The 15,958-nt window shown below is 48.0% G+C and overlaps 1 protein-coding gene across 1 annotated transcript in view; it reads right to left on the bottom strand.

Annotated features, from left to right (window-relative positions):
* Positions 1-15,958, bottom strand: part of Tnrc6c (trinucleotide repeat containing adaptor 6C) — a 70,777-nt gene that overhangs the window by 15,647 nt on the left and 39,172 nt on the right. The window contains 10 exon segments of the mRNA XM_048365117.1: positions 175-342; positions 3,376-3,521; positions 3,523-3,611; positions 3,826-3,909; positions 5,568-5,687; positions 7,778-7,915; positions 8,994-9,143; positions 11,342-11,484; positions 12,484-12,541; positions 13,934-14,014. Coding sequence (XP_048221074.1) covers positions 175-342; positions 3,376-3,521; positions 3,523-3,611; positions 3,826-3,909; positions 5,568-5,687; positions 7,778-7,915; positions 8,994-9,143; positions 11,342-11,484; positions 12,484-12,541; positions 13,934-14,014 — 1,177 coding nt within the window.

The following is a 15,958-nucleotide window of genomic DNA, read 5'->3' as shown; positions in this document are numbered from 1 at the left end:
CTACCACTAGGCCATATTCCCAGCCCCTAATGAGATCTTATATACTGTGGAATATTTTTACTCAACTCTCAGTGCTAGGTTCACAGAAACAGACACAAGTATGCTGTACTTCAGCATAATCAGTTATTAAGCGGGCAGTGCCAACTGCAGCACGGCAGTTTGACCACGACATACCATGCTTGCCAGGATTCTGATCCAGAGGAGAAGCAGCGCTGGATAAATTATCCATGGAGTTGGGGTGTGTCCACTGGGGGAGACGAGACTGGGATGGAGACGGGTCCTTCACAGACAAGCCACTGGTCATGTCCATGCTGCTGACATTCATGTTAGGGTTCAGTCCAGCTGGAAACAGAGATGCCGTTAGGGCTGACCTGCTCTTTTTCTGGTTCTGAAAGCTCCCTGTGCCAGCGTCAGCTGCCGTCACAGCTACACACTTCCACACCAGCCTCCTTTGCTCGTCTTAACCATGTATGTATGTATGTGCACACAGAATAGTTAGCTGCATGTATTATGTTATATACAAATATATAAACAGAAAGGAACACTTTTCTCTAGTTAAGGTGAAAATACTAATCCTCTTCCACTAAGTACACCACATGATTCTCTTGGGCGTTGCCTGCCATGTAAACACAGTTCAGAAGCTTCTAGGTGGTGTCTGCCAAGAAGCCCAGCGGGGCCAAGGACAGAAGCTTCCTTCTGGATTTCGAGGCACTTTGGGAACTACCAGATTAAGCAAACTTTCTCAGAGTCCTGATGGGCTGGGCAGAGAATAAGTTGGCTTTGAAGGAGTTTATGAGCTACATACCAATAACTTGTAAGAGCTGAACTCTTTGGGGACAAGGGTGTGGCCAGCGGTTGCCCTGGGGGATTTGCCAAGGCCCCACCTACACTGACCACGGAGAGGAAGAGGCCATTGGCCCAGAAGCTGGTACAGAGGACCTGACAGGGAGCGATGAAAAGTGTTTATGCTAAGGGTGGCAGTTCTTGTTCTGCACCAAGAGACAGGGAGTAGAACTTCTTGGTTTTCTCCACTTTAAATCAAGGACTAGAAATTCAAATGTCAATGGGACTCAATGAGCAGCTGGGCAATGCAAATGCAGGTGTAGTGGGCATGTGGGATGGTGGCAAAATAGACAGGCTCTGCTCTGCCTGCAGGCATCACGAGGGCAGCCAGGCCTATTTTTCTTTAGACATTTGAGATGGAACAAGCCTGGGAGTCACTGGGTATTTTAAAGTCCTGGTATCATGGGTATTTTCTTTTGCTCACTCTGATTTTCCTCACTCTGATGCTGGACTCCAGGAGGCAAAAGACACAACAGTCTGAATGGCTGGGTTTTCAAGCAGGAGGAAGAATAGGAATCCCACGGCAGTGTGCGCTGCGGGGTTCCTGGCACAATGCACTTACAACTTTAACGATTGTGAAGAGTCAGTGCATAAATCCTTTCATTGTTCTAAGAAAGAAAGCTTTAGAGTAAAAGTTGGTGCACATTACAAGTGTGGCTAGAAGACAGGTGAAGAGAGGAGAGCATTTCAGGATGGTGGACAGGAAGGAATTTGTCCCTAAAATGATACTAAGTGATACTAAGCTTGTGTGAACTTCTAACATTTTGCAAAGTGTACTACACTATTGAAGAACTTTGTGTGTAGACTCACTTCATCTCTAAAAGAACCTAAATGTACAGACTCCCAGGTTGTAGAAGGGGAAACTGAAGCAAAGAGCAATCAGGCAAGTCACAGAAGGTAGCACTGGGCCAGTCAGTGGAAACCAGATGGCTGAACTCCTGAGCCAGGTCTGGACTGCCGGACACTTGTGCTTAGCAGTGGGGACACTGCTGGGACGATTCAATCCAGTACTCCTCACTGTCATACCAAAGACAAGCCATGGTTATCACAGGCCAAGCAGGAAGTACTCCAAGTGCCAGGCAAGACCACTGTCTGGAAGGATCCTACTGGCTGCTGGCAAATTTGCTGCCACTCAACTGGCCTTTGCCACTTCAGACATGTATATTCTAAGCTACTGATTCCTAGTGTCCAGGATCTATTGTCAACATTTCAGGGTTTTTCAGGAGTATTATTATTATTATTCCAGTCCTAGGGATGAACTCAGGGCCTGGGCACTGTCTGCGCTTTTTGGCTCAAGGCTAGTGCTGTGGGGAGTACACCGGACTCCATCTTGACTAGGGAAACATAGTAGGAAATGGTGAGGGGAGTAGATTGGGTCAAAATTCTGCTTCGGTAAATGGCTTGCTTAACTTATTTGTTGCTTGCTCTACCCCCTGCGTCAAGCCTCGACATCTGTGCTATGCTTTCACCTTTATAAACCCCAATTTGAGGACTGCTTGGGTCATGGTGACAGCTCCTGAGTCTGCGCTGTGTCGCTGGCCGGTCAGCCCGCTTTTCACTGTTGCAGTTTCAGCTCCCGAGTCTGTGCTGCGTCCCTGGCTGGACAGCTTGCTTTTTTTTTTTTTTTTTGGCCAGTCCTGGGCCTTGGACTCAGGGCCTGAGCACTGTCCCTGGCTTCTTCCAGCTCAAGGCTAGCACTCTGCCACTTGAGCCACAGCGCCGCTTCTGGCCGTTTTCTGTATATGTGGTGCTGGGGAATCGAACCTAGGGCCTCATGTATACGAGGCAGGCACTCTTGCCACTAGGCTATATCCCCAGCCCGACAGCTTGCTTTTTGCTTCCCCAATAAATCCATTTTTTTTGTTTGAGACTGTCTCTGAGTGGTGGACTCTTGGAGGGATGGGGATTCCCCTCCCTCGAACCCTGTAACACTAGCACTCTACCACTTGAGCCATCATTTCCAGCTTTTTGGTGGTTAATTGGACACAAGTCTCATAGGTTTTCCTGCCCAGGCTGGCTTCGAGCCGTGATTCTCAGATCTCAGCTGAGTAGCTAGGATTTCAAATATGAGCCACTGATACCCAGCTTACTCCTTTATTTTTTTTTAAAGGGTGCTGGGTTGAAACATGGGACCTTGTACATATGAGGCAAGCATTCAATCACGAAGGTACATCTTCCTTTAAAAGACAGAGTCCTGTCATGTAGCCCAAGCTGAACTTGAACTCATATGCTCCCGCCTCTGCTTATGAAATGCCTGGATTACAGACATGAGTCACCAAGCCCAAGGGTGCTACTTTAAAAGCCTTTGTACTCAAGTATTTGTGTCAGTAGTGCAACTAGTGCTCTGCAGAAGCAGTTCTGCTTCTCCACTGCAAACAAGGCTCAGGAAACCCACTCTCTGGTGTGTCCGGGGCTGCACATTCAATGTCCTCACTTGGCGGTGACTGTCGTCTACAGCACTGCCATCCTGGCCAGCACAGGGACTCCAGGAAGCCCCTGTGCCCAGGGCTTGCAAGCCCACAGGAGACTCACCGAGAGGGTAGGGAGCAAAGGTGTTGGGTGAAGACTGCTGCTCTTTGGTCTGCAGGTCAGGTAGGCCGGGAGCCTGGGGGTGGGGAGGAAAGCCGTCCATGGCCGATTTGCCTGCAGAGGGGTGCAGAGACAGGTGCGGCGGGGGGCGGCGGAGGCTGCTTCACAAGCAGGGCCTGGGCCAGCTGGCGCTGGTGCTGCTGGATCTGCTGCTGCAGATTGGTGATTGTGCGCGCAACCTGGCAGGTGAAGACACGCACTTTAGCTAGGTGTGTGGGGATATGCAAGGCTGCAGTTTACCACTAGGACAGCTTCCACTTTAACCTAGCTAGTCTCAGGACTTCCCTGAAGGGGAGACTTAGCTGGAGAAAAGTCAGTAACCTTTCAACTGGAACCCCATCTATCAGGGAAAAAATGGCAGCTAGCGACAGAAGCCAGTGTGGCAACACCTACTTGCTGCTCCTGTTGTCTCATGGGTCCGGAAACATTACGCTGGGCCTGTAACATTTGCTGCTGGATTTGTAAACGTTGGTAAGCCTGTTGACAGAAAAGTCACAGTACTGTAAGGAAACGCCCCTCAGACAACGAATGCATCAGAAGACTGCAACAGGCTGCCAAGCAAAGTATTAAAATAGCTCCAAAGTCCTTGGCGCCCCATGGTTCATCTCTGCCGGCAAGCAGGAAATTGAAGGGAATTACAGCAGGCGAGAGGCCATAGCAGGTGCCACACCAGACCTAGTAGGATGACCACAGTGCTCTGCGCAGGGGGGACAAAGGCTACTGTGGTAGACTATCATAGGACTGTTGTCTCACAACACAGACTTCTAGGGACATTTTGGCAAAAGTAAACTAAGATAGAATGGAAACAGACATAGAGATTGCACCATTAGAAATGCCTCCACTACCAGGCACTGGTGGCTCATGCCTTTTCTTACATGAATCCTTAGAAGCTCTAAGACATAATACATTTTATTTCTGCATTATTTTCAGGAAAAGATTTAAGGGAAGAATATACTGAACAGAATTCACCATGTTCTTGCTGCCTTTCACACCAAAGGGGCCAAGCATCTGCTCCCTACTCAAAGACTGAGCAGGTCTGTTCCACACTCAGCTGCTTCCTGTCAAGAGGCAGTATGGCTGGCAGCACTGCCATGAGCAAGTGTGCGCCTGGCTCAGTGGCCCCTTGCCTCGCTTGGCATCATCCCACAGTGTTGCCTTCTAAGGTGAAGGGGTGTCCTGCTGCTACTGGTGTGCGGGTAGAAGGCAACAGGACCATGGACGGGCCCCAGTTGCAGCACCACAAGTGTGCACCTCCTGTGAGTCAAGATACAGCAGAGGGTGAGGCCACATCTAGCACTGAGCCCTTCAGGAAAGCAAGTACCTGGGCACTTTCCTAGGATGCTGCCCTCTTGACCGCTTTCTATTTTCCCCTGCTATTTACTGAAAAACCAGACACTCAATAGAGCATGCCTACAACCAGCACGGCAGGGTCGGGGACTCCCAGGGACACATAGCAAAGGCTTCATGTCAATGGATTCGTGTGCTGGACTCTTCCCTAGTTATTTCACTTTTCCTTTCTCTCCAAACTCCTCATTTTCCAGACAACAAAGTTACTGAATAAGACATCTAAATAAACCAAATGTCCACACATAAAAAATAAAACCATATACTTGGCCCTTTAATGCATATAAATTTGGTGTGTGTCTAGGGATGTGATAACATGGCATTTTATCGTAAAAGCAGTTTTGGCTAAAACTTAAAATTTCAACTATGTTAAATGATCAGATTTTAATGAGTCATTTCAGCTGTTCTCAATGGGGATTCTATAAGAGAGTTAAGTTTGCTATTGAAAGAACTTACTGTAGATAAAGCAGTAATCTTCCCACATTTCTAGAATGGTGTTTGTACATATGACCCTGAGGTGAGAAAACAGTCACTGAAATAATGTGTGTGTGTGTGTGTGTGTGTGTGTGCGCGCGCGAGCGGGCGTGCGTGCGTGCATCTGTCCCGGGACTTAGATGAACAACTCTGGTTGAGAGTTCACAAGCCAGGTTATAGAAATGCACACCAGTCATCTCCTATGACGGCACCAAAAATTTACACAGCTCCGTGTGGGGCGGGGCTACCTGTGGCAGTAAAGGTATCAGAGGTCAGGGCACCCGTCCCTGTCTGGAACCCGAGTGCCTCCCACTCACCAGCTGCAGCTGATGGAGCTGGTTCAACATGGTCACGTGCTGAGGGTTGGTTGGCGAGGCTAACAGTGCAGGGTTGAGACCAATGGTTTTCGCTGCAAACTGCAAAAGCTGTGCTTGAACCTGTGAACACAGACAGGTCGTCAACCATGTCATCTCTATGACAGTATTACCCATCTGTTTTTCTTTTTTTGGGATTCAAACTGGTTAACTGATAATTATATTTGTCTTGGTGGAGCTCTCCAAAGGCTATTAGGATATTTATGACCTTTTAACATTAGCAGCTAACATGTTCCGAAGAGGGAAGAAGGAAGGAACATCTGAGGGGTTTCTTCCTGCAAAAACTTGGCTTATCTGTAAGGTCCACCCCCGGGAGGGCTCCATGCAGACGCCCCCTCTCCCCCACCTGTTTAAGTCTGCGCCCAGTACCTGAGTTACCTAGGTAACTGGCACACCTGGAGGCAGTTACCTCCTCCTTCTCTGAGATCACATCCAATCCACCTGGCCATATCTCCCACCTTTCCCTATATAATCTGGTCCAACATGGTCCTCGCTCTCTTTCCTCTTCTCTTACTCTCTCTTGCTCGTCTCTCTTTTTCCCTTCTTCCTTCCCCTCTGTCTCCCCACGCCTCCATCTTGTGTGGGCTGGCAGTTTGCTTTCCCCCCAGTAAACTCCTTTCTGCCTGAACCATGTGGTGGGTTTCCTTTCTGGCAAATCTTACATTATCATTGGCTTTCTATAGTTCTGGGTCATTCCTACTGATCGTTTGTGTCCTCCAGAAGTGAAAACCTGAAGGAGAAGTTATTCCAGCTGGCTCTACCTCAGTACTCAGAGACACAGGTTTGCATCTAATGCAGAATGCTCTAAGTCCTTCTCTAGCATGAGTAGGGATGTCGGGGTCTGGCTATACTAAGAGATAGGCCCCTTCTCCCACCCTGGGGCTGCTTGGCTGTTTAGCCCCTCCTACTCCCTTCCGGGTTCTACTGGAAGAGATAGCAAACCAGCCCCACCTTCTGCCTCGGCCACATGTGATCGTAATGGCGCCAGGCCGAGCCAAGAGGCCGGGCCTCTGTGGGAAGTTCTGTGACGTCACCGTGATGGACAGTTCATTAGCCAATCGTTAATACCCAGTCCCTCCGCTTCCTGCCGCCATTATATAAACCCCTCCCTTGAATAAAACCCTTTGGAAGCCGGTAGACCATCGGACGGCTCTCCCAGAATCTCCGTGTCCTGTGTCTTCTCTTAAACGTAAGGGGGGCTGGGGATGTGCGGGGATTTCGGCAGCCCTATCTCTTCTCAGCTTAGCCTGACTGGGACATGCTCTGTCCTCTTGCCGGCGGGAGCAGCGCGCAGAGCCGAGTGTCCCCCACAATTAGAGGTTTGGCGTCTCCCCAGGAGGGATGTGGAAATTAAGCCCGACATAGGGAGGCTGCTAGTGCTGTTGGAGTGAGGTGGGCCTACCCTGCAACCGGACTAATACACAAAACTGTTAGTTAGCTACTAAGTTCCAGCCATCTCAACTCAGTACATACGACTGGGTCCTGGGTTGTTCTGGGCTGCTTCTCTGATGTCGCATGCAACAGTGAGCCTCACTGAGATGAACAGATGGTCCTCTCCCAGCAACTCAGGGCCATCATCAAGGTCAGTGGAGTAACTTCCTCAGGCAAGACCAAGGTCAGAGTTACAGCAATGGGTATATGGGTATCGGCTTCCTTTAGAATTACTCAGGGGCTGGGGTATGGCTCTGTGGTAGAGCACTTACCTAGCATGTGAAAGGCCCTGGGTTCCATTACACACACACACACACACACACACACACACACACAGATCTAGCCAGTGGATGCTTGCTGTGGCCTGGACTCTATCCCTAGTGCACACACACACTCATTCACATGTGCACACGTGTACACAGGTATCCCGCCCCTGCTTTGGCCAGTGGATGCTTGTTGTGGCCTGGGTTCCATTCTCAGTGCACAAACACTCCCCCCCCCCCCCTCTCTTCTGGCCAGTGGATGCTCGCTGTGGGTTTGTATAGCTGGGTCTGCCCAGGGCAGCAGAACCAGCATACTACTTCATGGATTAAAATGGTCTCACAGGTTTGAAAAGGAAGGATTGGTTTTGAGATACAGGTTAATTCAGCTCTCACTTTAAAAGTGGCGTTAGCAAAGACCCATCTGTGCCTCTCACTTGAGCACGTAGCCTTGAGTCTGACCTGAGGGGAGAGAAACTGAGGCACTTGAGCGCGGAGGCTGGGCTGGGAGGAGTTAAGAGGCTGCACTGGCGGCTGCTGCATGGTCCTGGCTTGTGCTGCTCCGCTATTGCCAAACACACCCAGATTGCCACTCGGGATCTGCGGGAAGAGGGAGGATGGTTAGGAGGCTGGGGGGAAGGGGCAGGCTTCCCACTTCCAGTCCTGCCAAGCTGACCCCCACGGCACTTGGAACAGAGCTGTCTGCATGGGTTAAAGAAGAAGCCTGTAGTTTAAAACCCCAGTGTACTTGTATGTAGACCACACCCAAGGCAACAAGAATAGAGTGTTTCGGGCATGGGCAGACATGGCTGTCTAGACCAGAAAGCCATCTGTGGTCAGTTATAGAGCCCAAGCCCAAGAGCAACCATTTCAAGTGGGCAACACAGCTAGTATTTCACCAAACTGTGACTCCCTAAAAGAGTCACTGAGGAAATTTAGGCACTTAACTTGTTTTGAATCTAAATATGTTCTGGAGGTATTTTCCACTCCTTGGATAGGATGAGCTACCTAACTGTCAGTGGAGAGTTGTGTGAACAGAACTTGTGTGCCCTACACCCCTGTGGATGGTCAAGTTCAGACGGCAATGTCAGAAATGCAGACTTTCAGCTGCACTCTACGGACTCAGCCAGGGGTGAGTGCTGGGGTCATGCCTAGGGTCAGCACGGAGCTCAGTGGACGCTGGGGTCAAGCCTGGGGTCAGCGTGGAGCTGCTGATGGTGGACGCTGGGGTCCTATCTGAGGTGAGCGTGAAGCTGCTGGCAGTGGATGCTGGGGTCGCGCCTGGAATCAGTGGAAAGCTGTTGACAGTGGATGGGACCCTGCTGATAGTCCTGCAGGCTCCACAGGGCTGCTTAGCCCCCAGATAACAGGGACGCCGGCACGAGAAGTATGGAGGTACCTGAAGCAGAGTGCTGAGCTGGCTGCTCTCCCAGCAAGCATGGTTTGTCTGGGGAAGAGCACATACTTTGAGGGAAGGGAAAGATAACTTTGAAGCCATATTAGCAATAGTTAAATTCCAAGCAGTGTTGCTGGGTTCTAGGCTCCAGTAAGTCCCTGTAGGGACATCCTCAGCATCCCTCACCTGCCTTGCCTGTTTGATTATGTGTTAAGTAAAAGTACAGTTTACTTCTCAAACACATCGTTTTTTACGAGCCAGGTGAACAGCCCATGTTCTTACCTGTCTAGAAGAGTTCAAGTTTTGCATGCCCAGCCCTGAGGCAATCCCACCCAGGGCCTGATTGGGGAGTGCGCTGTTGGAAAGGGGGAGCTTCAGGCTTGGGGAAGGCAAAAACGGTGAAGTCGTGGGCTCTTCCACGAGGCCGCCATCCTGATTAGAGAAAGAAAGGGTGAGCTGTGCGCAGTGTCCATTAGGGACAAAGCACCAAACAGTGCCCCGAGGGAAGACAGGAAAGGATGGATGGATAAAGAATTAAAAGATCAAAAGGTGTGGATAACGACGAGGGAATGGAAAATGTGGGCAAAAGAAGAGGGGGAAAAAAGAAGAGAGAAATAGAATTAAGATGCTGTTTTCATTAAAAACTCTTTTACAAACACACACACATTAGCTTCTAGTACTCTCTTAGACACTGCTGCCTATGTCCTGGCTAGAGTAGGAGAAAGGGATAGAAGCACCAAGAGTCTTCGTTGGGGTTCCCAGATTGAGTAAATAAAAAATAAAGAATGCTGAGTTCACCCACAATTTCAGATAAATAATAAGTAAATTTATAATATAAATATATTCTTGGGGCTTGGCACCAGTGGCTTAGGCTTATAATCTTAGCTACTCAGGAGGCTGAGAGCTCAGAATTGCAGCTTGGCACCATCTGGGAAGATAAATTGAGACTCTCATCTCAAAATTAAGCAGCCAAGAGGTGCAAGTGGAGGTGTGGTTCAAGTGGTAGAAAGAATGAAAAACCCCAGCAAGAATGCAAGGCCCTGAGCTCAAGCCTCAGTATGTATATATACACAAACATATGCACGTGTATATGTAGTGTGTATATGTATGTATGTGTACACACACACACAGATCCCTGGCTACTCCACAGCCCACTTTTCTGAAGTGGATGCATGTTGGGAGGGTTGATGACAACAGAAGGCTCCTCAGGGATGCTCATCCTCCTCATGGGGCTTTTCTGGTCTTTGGGTGCTAAGCGAGCACTCTACTACTGAGCTAACATTCTCAGATCCTTTTTTTTGTTGTTTATTTTGAGATAGGGTCTTATTATTTAGCCAAGCCTGACTTTCAACGCATGATACTCCTACCTCAGCTTCCCAAGTAGCTGGGATTATAAGCATGAACCATCATACCTAGAATTTTTTTTCTTGACAATCCTGGGGCTTGAACTCTAAGCCTCTTTATGTTCAAAGCTAATGCTACTTCTGGCTTTTTCTGAGTACTTTATTAGAGAAAAGAGTCTCAAGGACTTTTCTGTCAGAGCTGGCTTTGAACCACAATCCTTAGATCTCAGCTTTCTGAGTAGCTAGGATTACAGGCGTGAGCCACTGGCATCTGGCTTATACTTGGAATTTGTGGGGTGTGGGGTGGGGTGTGTTGGTGGGGCTTGAACTCAGGGACTGGGCCCTGTCCCAGAGCCTCTTTGTGCTCAAGACTAGCACTGTACCACTTGAGCCAAAGTGCCACTTCTGAGTTTTGAGAGGTTAATTGGAAATGAGTCTCATGGGGACTCTCCTGCCCTGGCTAGCTTTAAACCGAGATCCTCACACCTTACCTCCTGAGTAGTTAGGATTACAGGTGTGAAGCACTGGCACTGTGTAATTTTTTTTTTTTTTTTTTTTGGCCAGTCCTGGGCTTTGGACTCAGGGCCTGAGCACTGTCCCTGGCTTCTTTTTGCTCAAGGCTAGCACTCTGCCACTTGAGCCACAGCGCCACTTCCACCTTTTTCTGTTTATGTGGTGCTGAGGAATCGAACCCAGGGCTTCATGCATGCTGGGCGAGCACTCTACCACTAGGTCACATTCTTTATGTTTCTTAATCGATAATGTGATGCACCCCCTTTTTGCAGTCACCAATCTGGAGAGGACAGCCCTCTATGACAACATGAAGGCACACCTCTGGCTGGACTGCAATGTCCAGGAGCACCCCCCTCAGGCAACTGGCACACTCACTGACCTGGCCTACGGCAAATGTCAACTGGACACAGGTGCCCTGGCCCTCCCCTCCACTTCCTAATGTAACTTCATTTCCACACTGATAGTTAAACTGATACTCAACTGAGTATGTAAAATTTAACACTTAAAATTTAACACAAATTCAATGATCCTTGTCTACTGTGTAGACTGAAGCAGATAACCAGCCAAGTTCATACAAAAATGAAAACCTGCTTTGAATGCATTTTTATTCCTGGCACAACCATCAGACATTTCATGCATCAGAAAAGCTGGTAAAGCCCTCTCTCGACTACAATGTAGCAAGGTCTCAGTCTGCCCCGCACTGGTTAGTCTGAGACTCGCACCAAGGTACAGCTGAGGTGGACAAGCAAGCTGCTGGCCAGGTGCGGTAGGTACCTTGTCAAGAAAGGCGGGGCGGTCCAGGGAAGACTCTTTGGAGATTGGTGGGCGGCAGCCAAGGGGTTTGGTGACCATTCCATTGTAGTCGGTCACTCCTAATCCACGCTTGTCCATGTCCACCTTCTTTTCCAGCAGAGCACCTGGGGCGTAACACAGGGAGTCACACTGAAAACCTGCACCCAGCAATATGCATCTACAGCCCCTCAACAATAGACAGGAGCAGGGGCCCAGCCTGGCCATCCCCACACGGTCCTCTCCTGCCCTATGTCCCTGGGATCTAGTCCTGCTTGCCTTTGTTCTCTACCTTGCTTGTTCTTTGCTCTGCAACCTCCTGCCTATGGTGCTCTGGTCAGTCTGTCCTCAAGGAGTTCCTGGCCAGTGCTTGTTTGGGTAGTAGTGGAACTCTGTACTACTTCCCAAGTGTAAGTCATGTGATTCACACACAGCCTTGGCTCCCTCTGGTCTTCTGCCCTGCAGCCTAAACTATATACACTAGCACTTGTGTGTGACTCTACCACTGTCCCCCAAACCAACAGCCACAGCACTCCCATGCTCCCTGTGGGGATGCAGAAAAGTGGATGCACCAACCGACACAGCTAGACCAAATAAGGTGTCATATAGCTCAGTGTCCTTGCTGTGGTCTGTTTAGTGCTCTGTTTTCCTATTTCTGTGCTGTTTACTGGTGTGACTTGGTGTTTAACCTGGTTCCAGGTATAGTGCTGCGAAGTGTTGCTAACGCTGGGCTGAACGGTGCCCTGCACAAAAACCTTCATGTGGGCTGGGAATGTGGCCTAGTGGCAGAGTGCTTGCCTCGCATACATGAAGCCCTGGGTTCAATTCCTCAGCACCACATATATAGAAAAGGCCAGAAGTGGCGCTGTGGCTCAAGTGGCAGAGAGCTAGCCTTGAGCAAAAAGAAGTCAGGAACAGTGCTCAGGCCCTGAGTTCGAGCCCCAGGACTGGCCAAAAAAACTGAAAAAAAAAAACAAAAACCCCAAAAAACCCTTCATGTCAGGTAAGCTTTCTTCAGGTGTGTAATGCAGGGCTGTGGGTTGTGTTTGATGTTAATGACTATATCCAAATCTTTCTAGGAATCAGGACTTCACAAGAGATATGAGGTGAAAGCACCCGCCACTTACTCATGGCCTGGTCAAGGTTCATACTGTTGCTCTTCAAGGCCTCTTCAGCTGGCTCTCTCTGCGAAGCAAAGCAAAGTTCTTATTAGCAATGCCCCTGACAGGAGGAAGAACTCGGAATCAGCTGGACCACTATAACACAGGTGGCTGTTGTTACAAGTTTTTAGAACTGTTGAGGGTATAGGAATGTCTTTTAAACAGAAAATACTTGTAACGACTGAACTTATTTTTAATAGAAAAAAACACAATACAGGGTTTCAGGAAAACCATACAAGCACTCCTAGAACCGTTTCTGTACAGTGCTGAGCAGTGCTGATTTGCCAGAGATGCCAGCCAGGCCAGGAGAGCAGAGCCATGGGCATAGGGCAGGTCCCTGTCCCACCTGGCTCTCTGGTGTTAGCAGCTATGCCAAAGTCATCATTGTCTACATTATGAACTCCAGTTGTGTAAACTTTTTCTCCAAGCACCAATAGGAAAACAAAACAAAACAAGAAAATGCCCCCCTCTTGGTATAAGCCTGATTGGAGTGGTGTCATCTCAGTAGATGACTGAAGTACCCGGCCGGCTGTGATGACCACCACAGCACGTCTGGCCCTGAAGATGCCAGGCAGCTCCTCCAGAAAGAGGCTGGGCCATGGGGCAGTGTCCTGTCCACCAGGCCATGCTACTTTTTTTTTTTTTTTTTTTTTGCCAGTCCTGGGCCTTGGACTCAGGGCCTGAGCACTGTCCCTGGCTTCTCTTTGCTCAAGGCTAGCACTCTGCCACTTGAGCCACAGCACCACCTCTGGCTGTTTTCCATATATATGGTGCTGGCAAGCACTCTTGCCACTAGGCCATATTCCCAGCCTGCCATGCTACTTTTTAAGGAACATCCATAACAACCAAAAAAAAAAAAAAATACATGCTTGTTTGAGCAGAATTCAGAAGAAGCTACTGGAAAGGCTATTGGGAAAAAGGAGCTCAGCCCTCACCGCTGGATTGCAGCCAACCTCAGCAACTGGCCAGGTTCTATTGTCTTCAGGAGGCCCTGTATTCCCTACACACCGCTGGAAACCCAGCAACTACATAGGCTTGATTAGGAAGCTTCTCTGGGCCTTCATGTTTACTACTTACACCAAGCTTCCTCTTGTGATCTTTCAATTCACTGTGTAAACTAGTGACATTTAGTTTTAATTATAAATGATCAAAATAAGGAACTGTCAAGATTGATGGATATTATAAACTACAGTTTTTGTTCTAGGAAAGGGCTCCTATGCCTTTTTGATGGACATTGAGTGACTTTATTGTAGTGCAAAGCAATAGTTCCTATCCCAAATTGCCCAGGTTAAAGGAGACATAGACCTCAGTAGGTGAATAATCTCACCCCTAGAGAGACAGTCAACAGAGTCAAACAGGAATCAACTGGTTCACCTGAGGAGAGGAGGAGGCGCACTCTTAGCAAGACTACACTCACCGGGAAGCCCATGTCTGTGAGTTGTTTGATCAGCCGGCTCATGATCCAGGCCTCATCCTGCTTACCAGACATTTTCATGCCCTAGAATGAAGCATGGAAAAGGGAAAGGCCATGAGTGACAGTCCTATTTTTTATTTTTTGTAGTATTGAGGATGGAACCCTGAGCTTTGCACATGACAGGCAAGTGTTCTACCACTGGGCTATATGCACAGACCCTCTCCAGCCCACCAGATACATTGTGATACATTTCTATTAGGAATGGAAGACATCTTAAACACAGGCTGATATAAAAGTCACTGAATCTTTTCTATTAATAATGAGCTGTACCAGTTTATATCCTATTCAAGAGGGTATAGAAAAAGCTGGAAGTGGTGCTGTAGCTCAAGTGGTAGACTGCTAGCCTTGAGTAAAATAATCTCTGGGACAGTGCCTACCTGGCATCTCCACTGAATTGTCATTGCTCAGCTCTGTACAGGAACAGTTGTAGGAGTCTTAGTCTGGTTTTCCTGGAACCCTACATTGTGTGGTTGTTTTTTTTTTCTATTAAAAAATCAGTTCAGTTATTACAAGTATTTTCAATCTAAAAGAAATGCCTATACCCTCAACAGTTCTAATCCTCCTGAGTGAGGTTCAGTCAGCCCAGATAAAAATAACAAAAATAGCCAGGTGCTGTAATCCTAGTGAATGAGATAGGCTGAGATTTGAGGATCACAGTCCCTGGCAGCCTTGGCCGGAAAGTCTGTAAGACTCTTATCTGTAATAAACTACTTAGAAAAAACTGGAAGTGGTCCTGTGGCTCAAGTGGTGGACCACTAGCCTTGAGTAAATGAAGCTCTGGGACAATGCCCAGGCCCCGAGTTCAAGCCCCAGGACTGGCAAAAAACAACAAACCCCGAGATTCAATTTCCAATTAACTAGCAAAAAACGCCAACTAGAGGCAGAGAGACAGTCATCAGCAAAACAGCTGGGCAAGAGTGTGAGGGCCTGAGTTCAAGCCTTGGTAGTAGCATAAAAACAAACAATGGGTAGTGCTGTATAGTCTTTGAGTCTGCTTGCAGGCTGGTTAACATGTGTAGTTAATGGACTTATAACAAGTAAGGTAATTAATTTTCTTTCCCAAAGAGGCAATTGGGCTCATCACAAATGTGTACTTTTTCCATTACTAAATAATGAGTAGGGCTGCTCCCCTGAACTTGGTAGTATATGAAGGTTACTAAAGATCACATGGTCTTTATCCTTTCATCAGTTTCATTTTAAGCAATGACAAAATGCAGAGGCCTGTGTCAGTAAATGAAAGGACAAATAAGAAGAAAATACCCAGTGAGAGAAAAGGAGTGGGAATAAAAATGAAGATGATGAGAAAGGCAATTAAAGATAGAAACTAAGTATCCTAGGCAGAGGCCCAGGGGTGCCACAAGTGCCAGGGATACCACACAAACCATGCTCAAGACCCTTCCCGCTTCCAAAATGACAAGGCTGAATGATAAACACTGACCCAATAGAGTAGCTAAGGAAAAAAGTCCCTTCAGTTAGGCATAGTAGTGCCCTCTGGTAGTCCCAGCTTCTTGGAAGGCTGAGGCAAGATGGCTGAGTCCAGGCTCAGAGGCCAGTCTGGGCAACACAGCTGACTGTAATTATAAAATGGAGCACATGGCACAATGAAATTGACAAGAGTATAAAAATGGATATATGCCCACGGAGTAGTTTATTTGAGGCTGTTTTAATCCTTACTATGCTGCCTGAGCCAGATTAATCTTATTACTTTAATTTACCAATTTGGTATTTCTAGTCCCACCACACTTGCATTGCTTGCTGGCTCAACTGGAAAGAGACTTCATGTCTAATAACTTCTGTACCTTCTAAGCAAAGAAGCCTATGAGCTAACTTTATTTAAAAGTACGAGGGAGGGGCACTGAAGGTCTCTCCACTCCACCCCATCTGCTCAGTGCTGCCCTTTGTACAACTACTTAAAGATAGTATTTCAAAAATGAATGAAAAAAAAAAAAGAAAATGACAAATATCATT

This window comes from Perognathus longimembris, chromosome 17 (assembly GCF_023159225.1).
Source record: "Perognathus longimembris pacificus isolate PPM17 chromosome 17, ASM2315922v1, whole genome shotgun sequence".
Taxonomy (NCBI): domain Eukaryota; kingdom Metazoa; phylum Chordata; class Mammalia; order Rodentia; family Heteromyidae; genus Perognathus; species Perognathus longimembris.
The sequence above is the reverse complement of the archived record's forward strand: the minus strand, read 5'-3'. Positions and strand labels throughout refer to the sequence as shown.